Genomic DNA, 15,508 nt, shown 5'->3' with positions numbered 1-15,508 from the left:
TCCTACCTTTCTGACCATTCGTTCTCAATCTCTTTTGTAGGATTGTCATCCATGTGCCACCTACTAATCATGAATGCCCCTGAAGGAAGGCTCTGCCTTGCCTCCCTCTTGCTCTCTATGCTACCTTACTTAGCGATTTCATTTGGGCTTATGGGTTCAATTATCATCTCTATGCAGATCATTTCCAGATGTGTTGTTTCCAAATTCCATACAAATGTTATCTTTTGATTCTGGAACAAGAAATTGGAATTTCTGGGAATTCTTGGTAACTCCAGAAACTATAATTCATTCTGTATTTTTCATAACATTTTGTTTGAATTTCTAAACAATAATAATGAATGATAATAATAATTAACAGTGAATTACTTTTCTGTAAGAGTTATACTAAAAGTTTCACACTCTCAGTGATCCACTTACATTGCCCATTTGCTGCTCCTCACACAAGACACTCCATCTCCTGACCCCAGGCTTGGAATGTTTTCCTCTTCCTCTCTAGGAACATCTCTATGAATAAAAGATGTATGATTTATTATTACAAACCAATATGATGGGACAAGATAAAACATTTTAATAACATGATAAATGATCTCTACCTGATGAAGAAATCTGATAACAGAAAACATTAAAAGAAGGGAAAGTTAACAAAAAATCATTTAAATTACTAAAAAAGAAACTAAAATTCTTTCACTAGTTAGATGATTTGCATCAAGATTTTTAATGCTTCATCTGCTTATAGAACAGGTTAATTTAACATCTTTCACATTTTCATAATATTCTTCTTTCCATTAGTGGCCAAGCTAGTTATGATGCTTTACACTAAAATGATTTAAAACAATGATTTTAAAAAAACTAATGATTTAAAACATACCTGGCAAAGTGACTGATTGCCTTTATCTTAAAATGCTTCCAACATTCCTCAAACGCTTTAGTCATTTTTTACAGATATCTAAAAAATTGTTTAATAAATAAGAAACAGTAAGTTTCATAGTCTTTACAAAGAACTGTATATAGCCTATATCAAATACTCATACACTGAAAAATCCTGGGGAACATCATTGGGGAACATTCAAACGATGCAATATTCTCATCTTGCAACTTTAAGAGCTCTAACACAGAATCAAAATGGACAATTTAAGTACTTATTTTGCTCTGAGCACTTATTTCTGGGAATATCACTCAGAGGATTTACATAGAGTACACTTATGTGTTGAAATTCATTCATATTTATTTTGTTTGCAAGAATGACTCACCATCAGCATCAGAAAGGGACACACACACACACACACACACACACACACACACAGAGCAAGGGTAAAAAGCAAAACTACCTGGATTATGACTGCTTCTCTCCTATGTGCTCCTGTGCCTGTTCACATACTTTTTCTTGATTTCTTTATTATTTGAGCCTTTAGGATTCCAAAAAACAAATCCTTAGAAGTGCTGAGAAGGAATTTTCCTACATGGAAACACTATCTAGATGTGTGTGTGTTTATATACATATATATTCAACCCCTGTTTCCTATCAACTATCTCTTGGACATTGCAAACTGGATGATGTCCTGTAGGCATCTCAAACTCAATGTGCTCAAATCTGAACTCATTATCTTCCCCACCCCCCAATCCTCCCCAGTCCTCCACTTTCCAGTTGTTGTCAATGACACCACTATCCTCCAAGTCAGCCAGGCTCTCAACCTTGTCATCCTCATCCGCATCACTAATAATAGCATTTTCACTGGTCTTCCTGCTGCAAATCTCTTCTCTCTTAAATCCATCCTCCATTCACCTGTAATGATTTTCCTAAAGAATGTAAAATATATTCCTAAAGGATGGTCAGTTCCACACCACCACCCCTTCTTCAGTAACCTGCAGTGGCTCCCTATTACTTCAAAATGATCAAATATCAAATGACCTGTCATTTAAAGCTCCTCAAAACTTGACCCTTTCTTATCTTTCCAGGCTTTCCCTTTATTCCCTTCCACATGCTCAGTGATCCATTTACATTTACACTTGCCTATTTGCAGCTCCTCACACAAGACACTCAGTTTCCTGCCTCCAAGCTTTTGCTGTTCCTCATGCTTGGAATGCTCTGCCTCCCCACTCTCTTCCCAGAACACTTCCGTGAAGCCTTTCTGGATCCCTCAATGTTTGTCCACTGCCCTACCGGGCGGGGCACGTGGCCAGGCCACTTCTGCCTCCATCTTCTCAGAGGAAATAGATGGAGGGTATCGACCCACAAGGAAGGCCGGACATCGCTCCCACAGCACTTTCTGGATCCTCTCATCTTATTAGCTGCTCCTCACAAGAGCACTTTTTACAGAGAGGATACTGAGGATGACTGACTCGCCCTTCATCACGCTCGGGTGTGGCAGGGGCGGGACCTGAAATCAGGTATCTCTGGGCTTCCAATTTCTACTCCTTACGCACAGCCCCTCCCCTCCCTTTCCTCTCCTCCTCTCGGAGCCACCCTCTACCTCGCCCCGCCCAGGTCCCTACGAGGCTCTACTCAGCTCTGGTCCGCCAAGCTCAGCCCCTAGAGAGGCACCTGCGAACAACCCGGGCCGTGAAGGGGTGGGGTTGATGCAAGTCGCAGGCTGTGACGCATCCCACGCATCATGGCTTCTCTGGCTGTGGGGAAAAGCCCAAGAGGGGCGAAAGAAGTGAATCTGCCTCCCCCCTGAAAGACCCGCACCTGCTTAGCTCCTCAGGCTTCTTCAGGACCTCCCAAATTCCGTTTTCCACTACTCACCCAGCTGAGGTGGTGCGTTTTCACGCTTCAGGACCTTAGTCTGGGCGCCAGTGTAGCGAACCAATGGGACTACTCTTCCCAGAATTCCCAGAGCTATCAGTAAGACCTATGGGAGACGAATATGGCGGCTGGAAACGGCGCCTCCCTGAGCATTCCGGGAATTGTAGTCTGGTTTACCTCTTGGGCCTCAGAATTACCGCTCAATGTTGGCCTCAGTTTCCCCATTTGTAAAATGGGGATAATAACGGCACCTGCCACATAGGGTAGTTTTGTCTCTCTCTTTTAAAAAAAAAATCTGTGTATTCATTTATTTCATTTAGAATGTTTTCCCATGGTTACATTATTCATGTTCTTTCCCTCTCCTCCTCCTTCCCCCCTCCCATAGCCAAGGAGCAATCCCACTGAGTTTTACATGTATCACTGATCAAGACCTATTTCCATATTAATATTTGCACTAGGGTGATCGTTTAGAGTCTAGATCTTCTCCAGTCATGTCCCCATGGAACCACGTGATCACACAGGGTAATTTTGATGCTTACATAAGATAAGGATATAAAAAACGCCTTGTCAAACTGCAGAAGTGCTCTGTGAATATTTAAGGTGGGCCTTCACTCCAAGGTTCCTAAGTGAGTAACTCCTCCCCTCCCTCCACCTCTTACCCAGGACCAGAAGGGAGGAAGCTTCTGGGATCCTTCCCCAAACTCAGCTCCTCTTAGGAAATACCGAATAAACGCTGGTTGCCTTGGTGAGCCCTCTCCCTGTCCTAGATCCCTCCAGCTGCTGCGGGGAAGAAGCTGGGCTCCATCCTATCCCCAGCAGACCCAGATGGCCTCTGGCTCAGTGATGGTCCTACTTGATGGTGAGTCCTTTTTGGAGGAGTTCCTTAGTGAGCCCCCAGGGAGCATCAGGTCCAGCTCTACCCCGCCTTCCACTACACCAGGCTGCCAGCAGATGGAGCACAGGATTTTGAACTAGAAAGGACCTTACTTTACACATGGGGAAACTGAGGCCCAGAGGTTAACTGACTTCCTTCAGATTGCCGTTTTACTAGTAATGTTAAATAGCTCAGCAAGGAAGAACAGTGAAATACCAGAACCAGGAGCTGAACTTTGGAACTTGAGCCCTCAGATACCGAGTTCCCACATTTTCTGTCTGGGTTAAGCATTCCTTCCCCCAGGAAGTATCTCCTGACTCTGAAGAGGAACTTCAGGATGGGAGAGCCAACCACATGCTTATGTTGGCATATTTGTGTGTGTGTGTGTCCAAAGGGTTTCCGTAAGATTGTGAGACAAATATTTACAAATGCCATCTTCATTAGGGAGAGGAGGTTGGCAAAGCTCAGCATGAGAATGAGCAGTATAAACCTCTGTCTTACAACATCACTTAGAAAGAACAACCGTCTGATTTATTTCAGAAACAGACCCTGGGATGCAGACACTTTGGAGGACGTGTATGCTGGAGGGAATTAACCAAAAAAAAGAACACACACACACACACACACCAGAAAGACACTGTATGTGTGGAGATGCAAACACATCTCTATAAACACAAGCAGAAGTTCAGAGCAGAGGATTCCCCTGAGTCAAATGTTTTAAGACTCTTCTCTCTCCTGGTCCTCACACTAGTTTCTCATTGCTCCTTCATCATTCCCTTATTCATAGGACACCATCCATAGGAATCTTGCCAAAGGCTCTGTGCTGGGCCCTTTTCTCTCTACCTTCTTTCTCTTGAAGACCTGGTGAATTGCCCTGCAGTTAACTAACATCCCTATGGAAATTACTTTCAGGTCTCTCTATCCAGTCCCAGTTTCTCCCCTGAACATTATCTTCAGACATTATCTTTCCCTCCCAAATTTCCCTTCTCCCAATATTCATTTCTATAAAAGACATCATTCTTTCTGCCTCCTGGGTTTAAAAGTTTGGTAGTATTTTCACCTCCCGGCTCTGTTTCATTCTGCACATACTATCAGTTGCCAAATTTGCCATTTATGCTACTAACACATCTCTTGAATCTGGCCATCTGAATGGTAAAATGAAGGGTTTGGGCTAGATGGCCTCCAAGGTTCCTGAGGGGAATCTAAGTATACGTACTTAAGTCATCATTGCCACACCCCAAACTCCTTCCCCCATCCTGGAAAACTCAGCCATGTGGCTATAGACTTTTATAGACTTTTTCTGCTTCTGGGACTCATCTGCCTACAGACAAGGAGTGACTATGAAGCTTAGCCCTGGAGTCAGTGCAGCGCAGATTTCATGTCAGATATCCTGCTGATTGTTTCAGCATAGGAATTGAACTTTACATCTTCTAAACTTACTACCATTGCACAACCTAACCCACCACCAGCAACCAAACTCAATTGCCCATTTTTGGGAGAAGGTTTAGAAGCAAAAGCCACAAACCCCAAAATTAATAGCAAAGAAATAAAAAATTATTATCATTATCATTATTATTAACTCATGGCATGAAAAACCATCGTTGTATTTCAACCACAAAAATCTAATGACCAACCTATGAAAAACCCACCAACTTATAGAAATCATTAACCACTTCTTCACTGATCTACCAGCACAAGAATTCTGAAATGGGAATAATGAATAGATACACTTTAGTAGTCAACAAAAGCTTGGGAGAAAGTAGAACTCAAGGCAGACCTTTGGCAAGTATTCAGGAAATAATATAAGGGCCTTACGGTCCTCTGTATGTTCATTCCTACTCACCTGTCCAATCTTATATTTTTCCCCCTTCTTGAACTCTACATTCAAGTCAGACTGATAAACCGCTCCCTCATATTAATACTGCATTTCAGCCATCCATGCATTTGCCCTATACTTGAGCTGCCTTCCATCTTCATTCTATCTTTCAGAGTATAGCTTCTTCATATCGTGCATCCTTGATCATCTCTGATGGTTGTACTCTATCTCATCTAGGTCTCTCCTCTTCTACTGTCCTTGTTTGTGCACATGCTCGCGCTCTCTCTCTCTCTCTCTCTCTCTCTCTCTCTCTCTCTCTCTCTCTCTCTCTCTCTCTCTCTCTCTCTCTCTCGTAGAAAAGAAGTTCTCTGAAAGAAGTCCCTGTTTGGAATTTTCAGCTTTATATTCTCTCCCAGTGTTTGACACACAGTAGGTGCTTAATAAGGGTTTCAAAATAAAAAGTGCATGCTTTACAATTGCCAGGCATTGAACAACTCATCCATATTTGCAAGGCTGTTAAATGTTAGAGACAGACCTTGATCCCTGATCTCCCTGACTCCAGAGCCATCCGTTACTAAAAAGGAATAGAAATCGAATAGGAAAGCCAGACACAATAACGACCAGGTAATTAAGGAAAAAATAACCCTGCTGCCCATGGAGCTAACATTTTATGTATAAAAATAAAATCAATAACATCCATTTCAGTGTAGATGCAAAAAAAGGTGAAGTAGATACAAATGGAGAAAATTGTTTGAAATGGAGATGACTTTGCCTTGAAAGAATGGTATTGTGCTCACTGAAGGAGATGAGGACACTGGGACAGAGCACATGGCCATAAAATTATCAGCTTTTGGAACATGTTGGGTTAGAGGTAAAGAGAGGAGAAGTGATAGCAAAGGCCATAGCAAAGTGAACTAAAGACAAAAGAGTGGGGATTTGGTGGAGAGCAATGTGTCTTTCAACTATCCCCTCATCATCATTTTGATGAGCTAATCCCAAAACATCTTTATTAGGTACCAATCTAGAATTGTACTTACTTGCTGTACAACAAAATTCAGAGACATAAGCTCTGCCTTTAAAGACGTTATAATCTTTTATGGAGTCTGACACTGCTTTGTTTTCTCTGATATTTACTATACTCAGTTATCCTTTGTGAATTTTTTTATGCTGAATGAGACTGGAGTTTTCATGGAAGGTTTTCCCACAATCACGACATTCTTAGGTTTTCTCACCAGGATGAATTCTCCAATGTTTGGTAAAATATAAGCAACCTCTGAAGACTTTTCTAAACTTAGTACATGAATAAGACTTCTGTCCAGTATGAATACTGTGATGGTCTTTGAGGCCTGAAGGTTTTCCCACAGTTTTTATATTTATACGAATTTGCTCCACTATGGATTCTCTGACGTCTAGTATGACCTGACCTTACCCTAAAAGCTCTCCCACATTCTTGGCTTTGATAGGGCTTCTCTCCAGTATGGATTCTTTGATGCTTTCTAAGGTATGAGCGAAATGTGAAGGCTTTCCCACATTCTTTGCATTCATAGGGCTTGTCTCCAGTATGGATTCTCTGATACTTCCAAAGGCCTGAGCTTCCCCTGAAGGATTTCCCACATTCTTTGCATACATATGTCTTCTCTCCACTATGGATTCTCTGATGCTTACTAAGGTCTGACCTCTGTATGAAGGCTTTCCCACATTATTTGCATTCATGTCTTCTCTCCACTATGGATTCTTTGATGTTTTCTAAGGCTTGAGCTCTGTGTGAAGACTTTCCCACATTCTTTGCATTCATGGGGCTTCTCTCCACTATGGATTCTCTGATGCTCACTAAGGCCTGAGCTTCCTCTGAAGGTTTTTCCACATTCTTTGCATTCATAGGGCTTCTCTCCACTATGGATTCTCTGATGCTGACTCAGGCCTGATCTTCCCCTGAAGGTTTTTCCACATTCTTTACATTCATAGGGCTTCTCTCCATTATGGATTCTTTGGTGTCTAATAAGGTATGAGTTCCTTCCAAAGGTTTTCCCACACTCATAACATTTATATAGTTTGCTCTTTTGTCTGCAATCAATGCCTGAATGACAAAAGCCAGCTGCCCCACCCATAGAGGTTTTCTCTTCATTATTGGGTAGCTGATATCTTAAAGATAATATGTTTTGTCCCTGATTGTGCTTATGAGAATCACATTCCTGAGCTCTTTCTCCTGAAAGATTTCCTGGGTGTGGAACCATCTTAAAGTTTAGATCCAAGATTCCTTTCCACTCCTGGCTTCTCTGCTCTGCAGTACCATTGCTGGGGAAAAGAGACACATGCCAGAAATATTTCTCCTGGATAGGTGTTCTGAGTCTGTTGCCTGCTGTGCTTCCTTGCTGCAATTCTAACTTGCCTTCACAGTCTGAAATTTCTTGAAACTCTGGGTCCTGGACAAAAGTCCCCAAGATTCCTTCTGATAATATCCTCTGTGATCCTGTATCTTCATTAATTTCCTGTTTTGGATAACTGTCTTTAGTTTTAGTCTTTGCCCCATCACCTGAAATGACAAAAAGAAAATAATAGCTATTCCCTAGAATATATCACTTCTTTCCACAATATTGTCTATACTCAGAGTTTTTAGATAAGGGGGATCAGGGACTGTTTTCTTTGTGAGATTTTTCCCCTTCTTGAAGTTACAAGTCTTCAATGGCTTCTGCTAAAGGATCAGGTCAGAATGACCCTCAGATAGCAAAGCTTTTAAATGTGAAAGATCTTATTAAGATCCAAGGAATTTTCCATATTACAAAGCTAGACTTAAAATTGACTTAGAAGGTCCCAATCCTAATTCAGAGCATATGTGTTGAAGACATGATTGTGTTACAGTCAGATAATTCATTCCTTGGTATCTCCATGCTAGCTTCACACACCAGCAAACACCTATTCAAATTCATTTTTTAAGGATCTTGAATTTGGGCTTGAGCTTTAAAATTTACTAAATTCTTCTGAATATATAGTAAACTTTGATACATAAAATTAGTACTCTTACTGTCCAAATAAATTGACTGTAAATCACTGAATTCCCCCTATGTCTTCAATCTCTATTCTATTCACACATGTTTAACCTCTGTAGCCACTTAAATGTGACAAATAAGCCATGAAATAAAGAAATAAACACCACTTCAGAAAAATGTTTACTCTACCCTTTCTTCCCCTTAACAAAGAAATAAAAATACCAACTGCCAACATATGCTCTTGTCGACGTGGAATCTAGAGACCCCAAACTTGTGGCTTAGTGAGATCTGATGAACCCCAAGTTTTAGAAATAGCTTGTAGACTGGAGACCCCCAAAGCTTGTGCCTCCCTGTTCCCATAAGAATCCACACTGCAGGGAATCTCAGGCTATCAGGTGCAGACTGAATAATGGACCCTGGGGTAAATGCTAAATACCCTTTTGTCTTAGGTAGTCTTCCCCATTGTATCAAAGACCCTTTCCTAGGAAGGCACACCTGGGCAGGAACCATCCTTTAGTATCCATTGTGTAAGCAGCCCCTTCCATTACACTGCAGCCTCTAGGTAGGATTCCTTTCCCAAGCTTGACTGTAAATCCCATCCTTACCAGTACAATGTCAATCATCTTTCCCAGCCCCTGGATCTTCCCAAATGGTATATAAGTTCCCCAATTTCCTTTGGTCCTTGGTGGGGTCATCTAGTGAGGTGTCACTCCCAGGGGGATCAGGGAGCACAGAGAAGCAGTGTTCAATAATCAGACTCTGCATAAGGCTCAGCTCTGCATAAGAGGCCTTATCAGCCCTGTTCCCCCTTTCCCTTGATTAAAGAGTGATTTTATGACTATTTAATAGTTCTATGCTTTTTTCTAAGTTAACAGTAGTTTACATCTGTTAACTTATTTATTATTTAAATATTAATATTTAGTGATGATACTATTAATATATAATATAATAAATTTGATATTTATATAATAATGCTTTGACCATTGATATATATGGCTAATTTATGAGTAAAAGATGAATTAAATTTAACTATTAGGGAAATAAGATGAAGTTAATAGCATTTTTTAACATATAATTAGTGAAATTTTGCTATTTGAGATAAAAAATCTTGGGACTGTAATTTATTATTCTTTTGTTTTGATTATAAGGATGTACGAATTTTCACAAAATCAATAGTAGAAAATGGTATGTTTTGCCATCTAGAAAATGTTACTGTTGGATCGCTGTGCCTGGGAATTTGGGAAGGTGATCTTGGCTTGGCCTCAGGTAGGACCCTCTTGACTCAGTTTGCCCATTGTACTTTTTCTTTTCTAAATAGGAACTGTTCCCACCTGTTAAATCCTGAGCCTTGCTTTTGATACCTTGTGCCTACATGATTGAGAGTCAGATATTATTCATGCTTGGATTCAGAGAGAGATAAGGGAGTTTTCAATTCCTCTGTTAAGACATTGTTATAACTCTGTTTTCCTTTTCCTTTCAATAGAAAATTCCTATAATCAAAGTAGGTGAGGAGTAGAAGCTTTCTAACAACAATACTGAATATATTAATTAATGGTTGATCCTCAGACATCTCTGAGTAATATGAAAAATCATACAATTTTAATCTACATTTGTGGACAAATTATAATGGAGGGATGATACCTTCCTAAACAACTTGTTTAAATTAAATTAAATGGAATAGTACATTTTGAGAAAGCAACAAGATTAAACTATTTGAAGTATTATACATATGTATATCATTGGTTTCCAAATGCATCTAGTAAGGAAATTCAGACTCTGATTATATTTTAGTGATAACTTTTCAAAACTGGATTAAGGATTTTACATTTACAATTCTCTTGATAACTGTAAAGAAAGTGAAATTATTGTATTAAGTTTTGTTCCTGGCAGATTTGAATCTAGGAACCTCTACAAGTGATTTGGAACCACTGAAGCAGAACCTTCTGAACTGTTCCCTAAAGTGAATCCCGCTGCAGAATGTCCAAGTAAAGGGATCTGACAACTAACTGAGACATCTGGGACACAAAACATGGTGACTAATATGGACCCTGGGAGAGGATTTTTAGGATACAAGGACACTTGATGACCTCTGACAAAGGTCTAATTACTCAAATTGATAAGGAACTAAATCAATTATACAAAAAATCAAGCCATTCCCCAACTGATAAATGGGCAAGGGACATAAATAGGCAATTTTCAGATAAAGAGATAAAACTATCAATAAGCACATGAAAAAGTGCTCTAAATCTCTCATAGTTAGAGAAATGGAAATCAAAACGACTCTGAGGCACCACCAAACACCTAGCAGATTGGCTAACATAACAGAAAAGGAAAAAGATAAATGTTGGGTGGTATGGGACAAAATTGGGACATTAATATATTGCTGGTGGAGTTCTGAATTGATCCAATTATTCTGGAAGGCAATTTGAAACTATGCTCAATGGGCTTTAAAAGACTGTCTGCCTTTTGATCCAGCCATACCACTCATGGGTTTGTACCCCAAAAGAGATAATAAAGAAAAAGATCTGTACAAAAGTATGTATAGCAGCCCTCTTTGTGGTGGCAAATAAATATTGGAAAATGAGGGACTGCCCTTTGATTGGGGAATGGCTGAACAAACTGTGGTATCTGTTGGTGATGGAATACTATTGTGCTAAAAGGAATAATGAACTGGAGGACTTGCATGTGAACTAGAACAATCTCCAGGAATGGATGCAGAGTGAAAGGAGCAGAACCAGGAGAATCTTATACACGGATAGAGACAGATAGACTGTGGCACAATAGAAAGTAATGGACTTCTCTAGTAGCAGAAATGCAATAATCCAGGACAACTCTGAGGAAATATATCCATATCAAGAGAAAGAACTGTGGGAGCAGAATCACAGAAGAAAAACATTTCTTTGATCACATGGGTTGATGGGGATATGATTGGGGATGTTGACTAAACAATCTCTCTATTGCAAACATTAATAATATGGAAATAGATCTTGATCAATAATACATGTAAAACCCAGTGGAACTGCTTGTTGGCTACAGGAAGGGGGTGGGAAGACGGGAGGGAAAGAACATGAATTATGTAACCATGGAAAAATATTCTAAATTAATTAATTAATTAAAGAAAAAAAACAAGGACACCTGGTGTTAGTTAATATTGATGATCATTATTCTATTATTACCTTGGTGTCACCCTTCTCAAAATTAGTCCTTTGTAAACCCTCTAAGTGGTTTGATCTGTCACCTACCAGTTATTTAACTGATTAAGAATATAGGGAAGAGCCTGATTGATATAAATTATAAAGAAGGGATCCCTGGGGGAGTGGGCACTCCCCCAAATCAAAAGGGGGGAAATTGTGAGAAAATTGAGATTTGGAGACAAGCAGGTAATTGTGGGAATTGAGTGAACCACACTGACTTCATCTTGTGACTCGGTTCTGCAGCTGGCTCAATTTCCTTTCTTTTTACTCGTGGGCCTAGTCCAAATTCTGTCCTGGGAGAAAGGTTTATTCACTTATGGGAATTGGGAAAAACCATACTGCAGTGTCTGAACCCAGCCCCGCGGGGCACACAAACTGGACCACTTATACCTTCTGTTTAGACTTTAGCCAAGAACCCAGCTTATATTAAGCAGAAAAACAGCTCCTAAGGCTGTGAGACTCTGGGCAAGTGACTTAACCATTTGGTGCCCTTCACATTGTACCTCTTCTCAGTAGAGAGGACCTAGTGGTGTCCTGCCAGACCAGGCATTGAGTGATGACATTTCTTGTACAAAGGGCTCACGAGGAGGGCTGAGGGGAAGGAGGAGCATCCTCAGGGGAAAGGCCAAAGGCCAAACCAGTTCCAGGGAAGTGTCAAATGGAGGGGTGACATGCGCACACCCTTGGGGACCCGGGGCAGGCACAAATTGGGACACCAGAGGCAGTTGTGCCTCATTTCAAACAGGACCAACTGGCAAAGGTCATGACTCTTTGTGGGTAAAAAAGGGACATCAAGGACCTCTAAGTAAGTAGATGGGTTGCTCTTCCAGAGCAGCAGAGTACTTCTGTCTCCATTTCAGAAGTACAGATGGAGCTTCTCTCTCACCTTTCTAAAAACAGAATGAAAGGCCTGCTTCTTCCACAGCTAGCCCCACCCTGGGTTTACCCACACATTCTAATAATCCTGTTTCTCCTGTCTTAGCTGTTTCTGAGCAGTCTCCCCCTTCCTCCCTCCACACCTTCCCCGTCAACCCCTGATCCTCTATGGAAGGTCAACACTTAGGAATTCACATTCACAAATCTGTTCCATTACACAAGACACAGAAACCATGTCCCTGCTGGGCAAAAAGGGATCCATGGACACACACACACTGTGCAAGAGGCCTGCTTCTCTCAAGACCTCCCCAGTCACGGCAGTCCAGCTATTTGCCATCTCACCATCCCACTAAACCTGTGACTTCTTTCCCTGCCTCTCACTTTACTCACCCAAGCTGTGGCTTTGGCGCCTTCTCTTTTTCTTCTGAGGTCTCTGCAGAGCTGGGCTCCATGCCATTTCCCCTTGTTCCAGATACACAATCATTGCTGGCTTCTTAGGAGGAATTCCTGTTCAGGGGAAGCAAAGAGCACAGGCTGGTTTATGGGGAGGACACAGAGCTGCCATCTTAGAGATGGGTGCCGGCCCAGGATACTCCCAGGGTGGGAGATTGTCCAGGGTGGTTCTAACAGGACAGTCCAGGGGGGTTCAGGAAAAAGAGGGAAAAGAGGGGGTATTCGCCTCTCCTAGAATCTAAGCAAAAATTCCATTGGAGAAATCTCATGGCAAAGATGTTTAACTCCTTAAAGAAAAGGCTCTTATGACCGTTCATCAAAGAACAAGCCTCCAGGCCATTTCTCTTCACACTGGCCAAGCTTTTTATTAATAATCAAGTTCCCCTCAATTCAAAGGTACAGATATAGGGCTAGAAGGAACTCTTCATTTTACAGAGAAGGAAACTGAGGCGAAGAGACATGAAGTGACTTGCCAAAGGTCAAACAGCCCTAAGTGGCAGGATCTGAACCCAAGCCCTTTGATTCTGAAGCTGGTGCTCTTTCTGCCCTACTGTGCTGCCTCTCTGTTAGGATCTCACCCTAATGGTTTCTTCTCCTCAACAGCTAACTCATGATATTTGCTGCTTTCCACTCTTGCCTTCTACCCCCAAACTACTGAGATGTCTGTTTCCTAGAATGGAGTTTAAGGAAAAATCACTCTTTTCAAATTCAATTACCATTAAACATGGGAAATCACATGCACAGAAAAATCTCACAGGTTCCCTATGTTTTACTCTTTGCCTTTGAGATGCAGTAAACACAGTTGAAGTGCAAATTTTCAAACTTGGATTTCATCCCCCATAAGTCCCTTAGTTTTCCCAAAATTCCCTTTAGTCTCTCCTGCACCTCCACATTTGAGATGTCACCTTGTTGTTTTATAGTTGGCTGTAACTCATCCCTCTCTCTCTTTGGTTCCTTTAAGGGAGCTTTTTAGCACCTTTTAGTTAGGCTCTTTTGTTAGTTTATTATTAATAAAATATTTATAAATATAATATTTAGTATTCTGCATACTGATTTTAATCTTCACATTATGGCTAACCATGAAAGGATAGAATTTTCAAATTTTTTTTTAAATAGATTTTTAGTAGAGTTAGTAAATTTGCCCAAGAGCTGAGCTGGGGTTTCCCTTTCTTGCCCTACACTCCTGAGTTTTTTTTCTTCTCCTGCCCTCCAGCTCACCTGCTATCACCCTATCTCTGCTATAGCAGACTGCACCCACCAGCCACCCGATTTCCCTATTGGTGCCTTTTCCCACCCATATGCTTGAATCAGCAATCTGAAACACTCCCTGCCCAGTCTGCAGCTTGCCAATACTAGCCAGTTTTTTTCAATGGGATACCTAGATAGAAACAGGGAGTTAAGTTAGCCCAAAGACACAGAAGGCTCCCTCTTGGGAGGGACATAGAGGATTGCAGGTCATTAGCTAGATCCCTTAGAATTACCCTCACCCCACATGGCTTTTTTTTCAGCCTTCACTAGCCATTTTTTAAGCCAAAGTATTAAGCTGACCCTGGACTCCTGGCTGAGAGAAACTTGCAACTCAGGAATTTTTTTTTCCACAAGAATGGGACTCCTCTGCCTTTTCTTTTGAGGGCAGAGTGACCAAATCAATAGATTTAAAGTAGAAGTCTTTGGCATTTTGCCTTTTGGCCTTCTCCTGACCAAGAGAATCCTGTTCTTTCATATGCAAATACGCTAGTATTCTCCCCCTAGAAGTTTTGCTTCTTTTTGTTTACTCTATAAACAAATCCCATTCATCCTCTTCAGGAATAATGTTGTTTCAAAGCATGCTTGAATCTCTGAAAGGACAGTTTGAGTTGGTAAAGATACAAAGTGCAGTTTGGATGTGCTCAATTCTTTTCCAGGAGGGGTTTGTGCTGATTGAATGCCTTGCAGTAGAGAGCTGGGATAATCTTCAGATTCAGGGAAGAAACTCATCTCCTCACGGTCCTTTGGCTTTTTGGTTTACCCATACCCATTATCAGGGATGTGCACACTATGTTATGAAAATATTGGGGGGAGGGGAAATAACCTTAAAAAGAGATCTGAAAGTTTATTGCTTGCTAATTTCTTTCAGCTTTTCCCCTCAAGATAGTAAATAAGCTTATTTGGGATTGGTAAAAAGGATTTTTGACTACACTACTTGTAACTGGTCATTTGCTTATATTATTGTATTTGCTGATTTCTGTAAGGTTTAAATTTTTAAGTTTATCTGTATTCATCAAATTTATATCTATTCTGTTATATGATTATTTGTCTGTACCATTTCCCTATGATTTTACTGAACAACATAGCATTGTAAAAAGCCCATGAACATCTTACACAAATTTTTTTAAGTTGTAAAAAGCCCATGAGTCTTATGTATTCTGAATTTGTCATCTTAACTACTGAGGTCACATGCTGCTTATACAATGTTGGAGAATATAATGACTTAAGAATTTAAATTGTAATTTTATAAGGGGTCTTTAGAAATGACTTTAGATACCTTCTGAATGGATGATAGGTTTTCATATATATATATAA

General features: G+C 40.6%; 1 protein-coding gene across 1 annotated transcript in view; it reads right to left on the bottom strand.

Annotated features, from left to right (window-relative positions):
- Positions 1-2,530: 2,530 nt before the first annotated feature.
- LOC123253631 (zinc finger protein 70-like) overlaps positions 2,531-15,508 on the bottom strand; it is a 48,318-nt gene continuing 35,340 nt past the window's right edge. Inside the window, 6 exon segments of the mRNA XM_044682795.1 lie at positions 2,531-2,625; positions 2,747-2,852; positions 3,568-3,687; positions 6,866-7,151; positions 7,153-7,969; positions 12,884-13,000. Of these exon segments, the coding sequence (XP_044538730.1) occupies positions 2,531-2,625; positions 2,747-2,852; positions 3,568-3,687; positions 6,866-7,151; positions 7,153-7,969; positions 12,884-13,000 (1,541 nt within the window).

Source organism: Gracilinanus agilis, chromosome X, assembly GCF_016433145.1.
Source record: "Gracilinanus agilis isolate LMUSP501 chromosome X, AgileGrace, whole genome shotgun sequence".
Taxonomy (NCBI): domain Eukaryota; kingdom Metazoa; phylum Chordata; class Mammalia; order Didelphimorphia; family Didelphidae; genus Gracilinanus; species Gracilinanus agilis.
The sequence above is the reverse complement of the archived record's forward strand: the minus strand, read 5'-3'. Positions and strand labels throughout refer to the sequence as shown.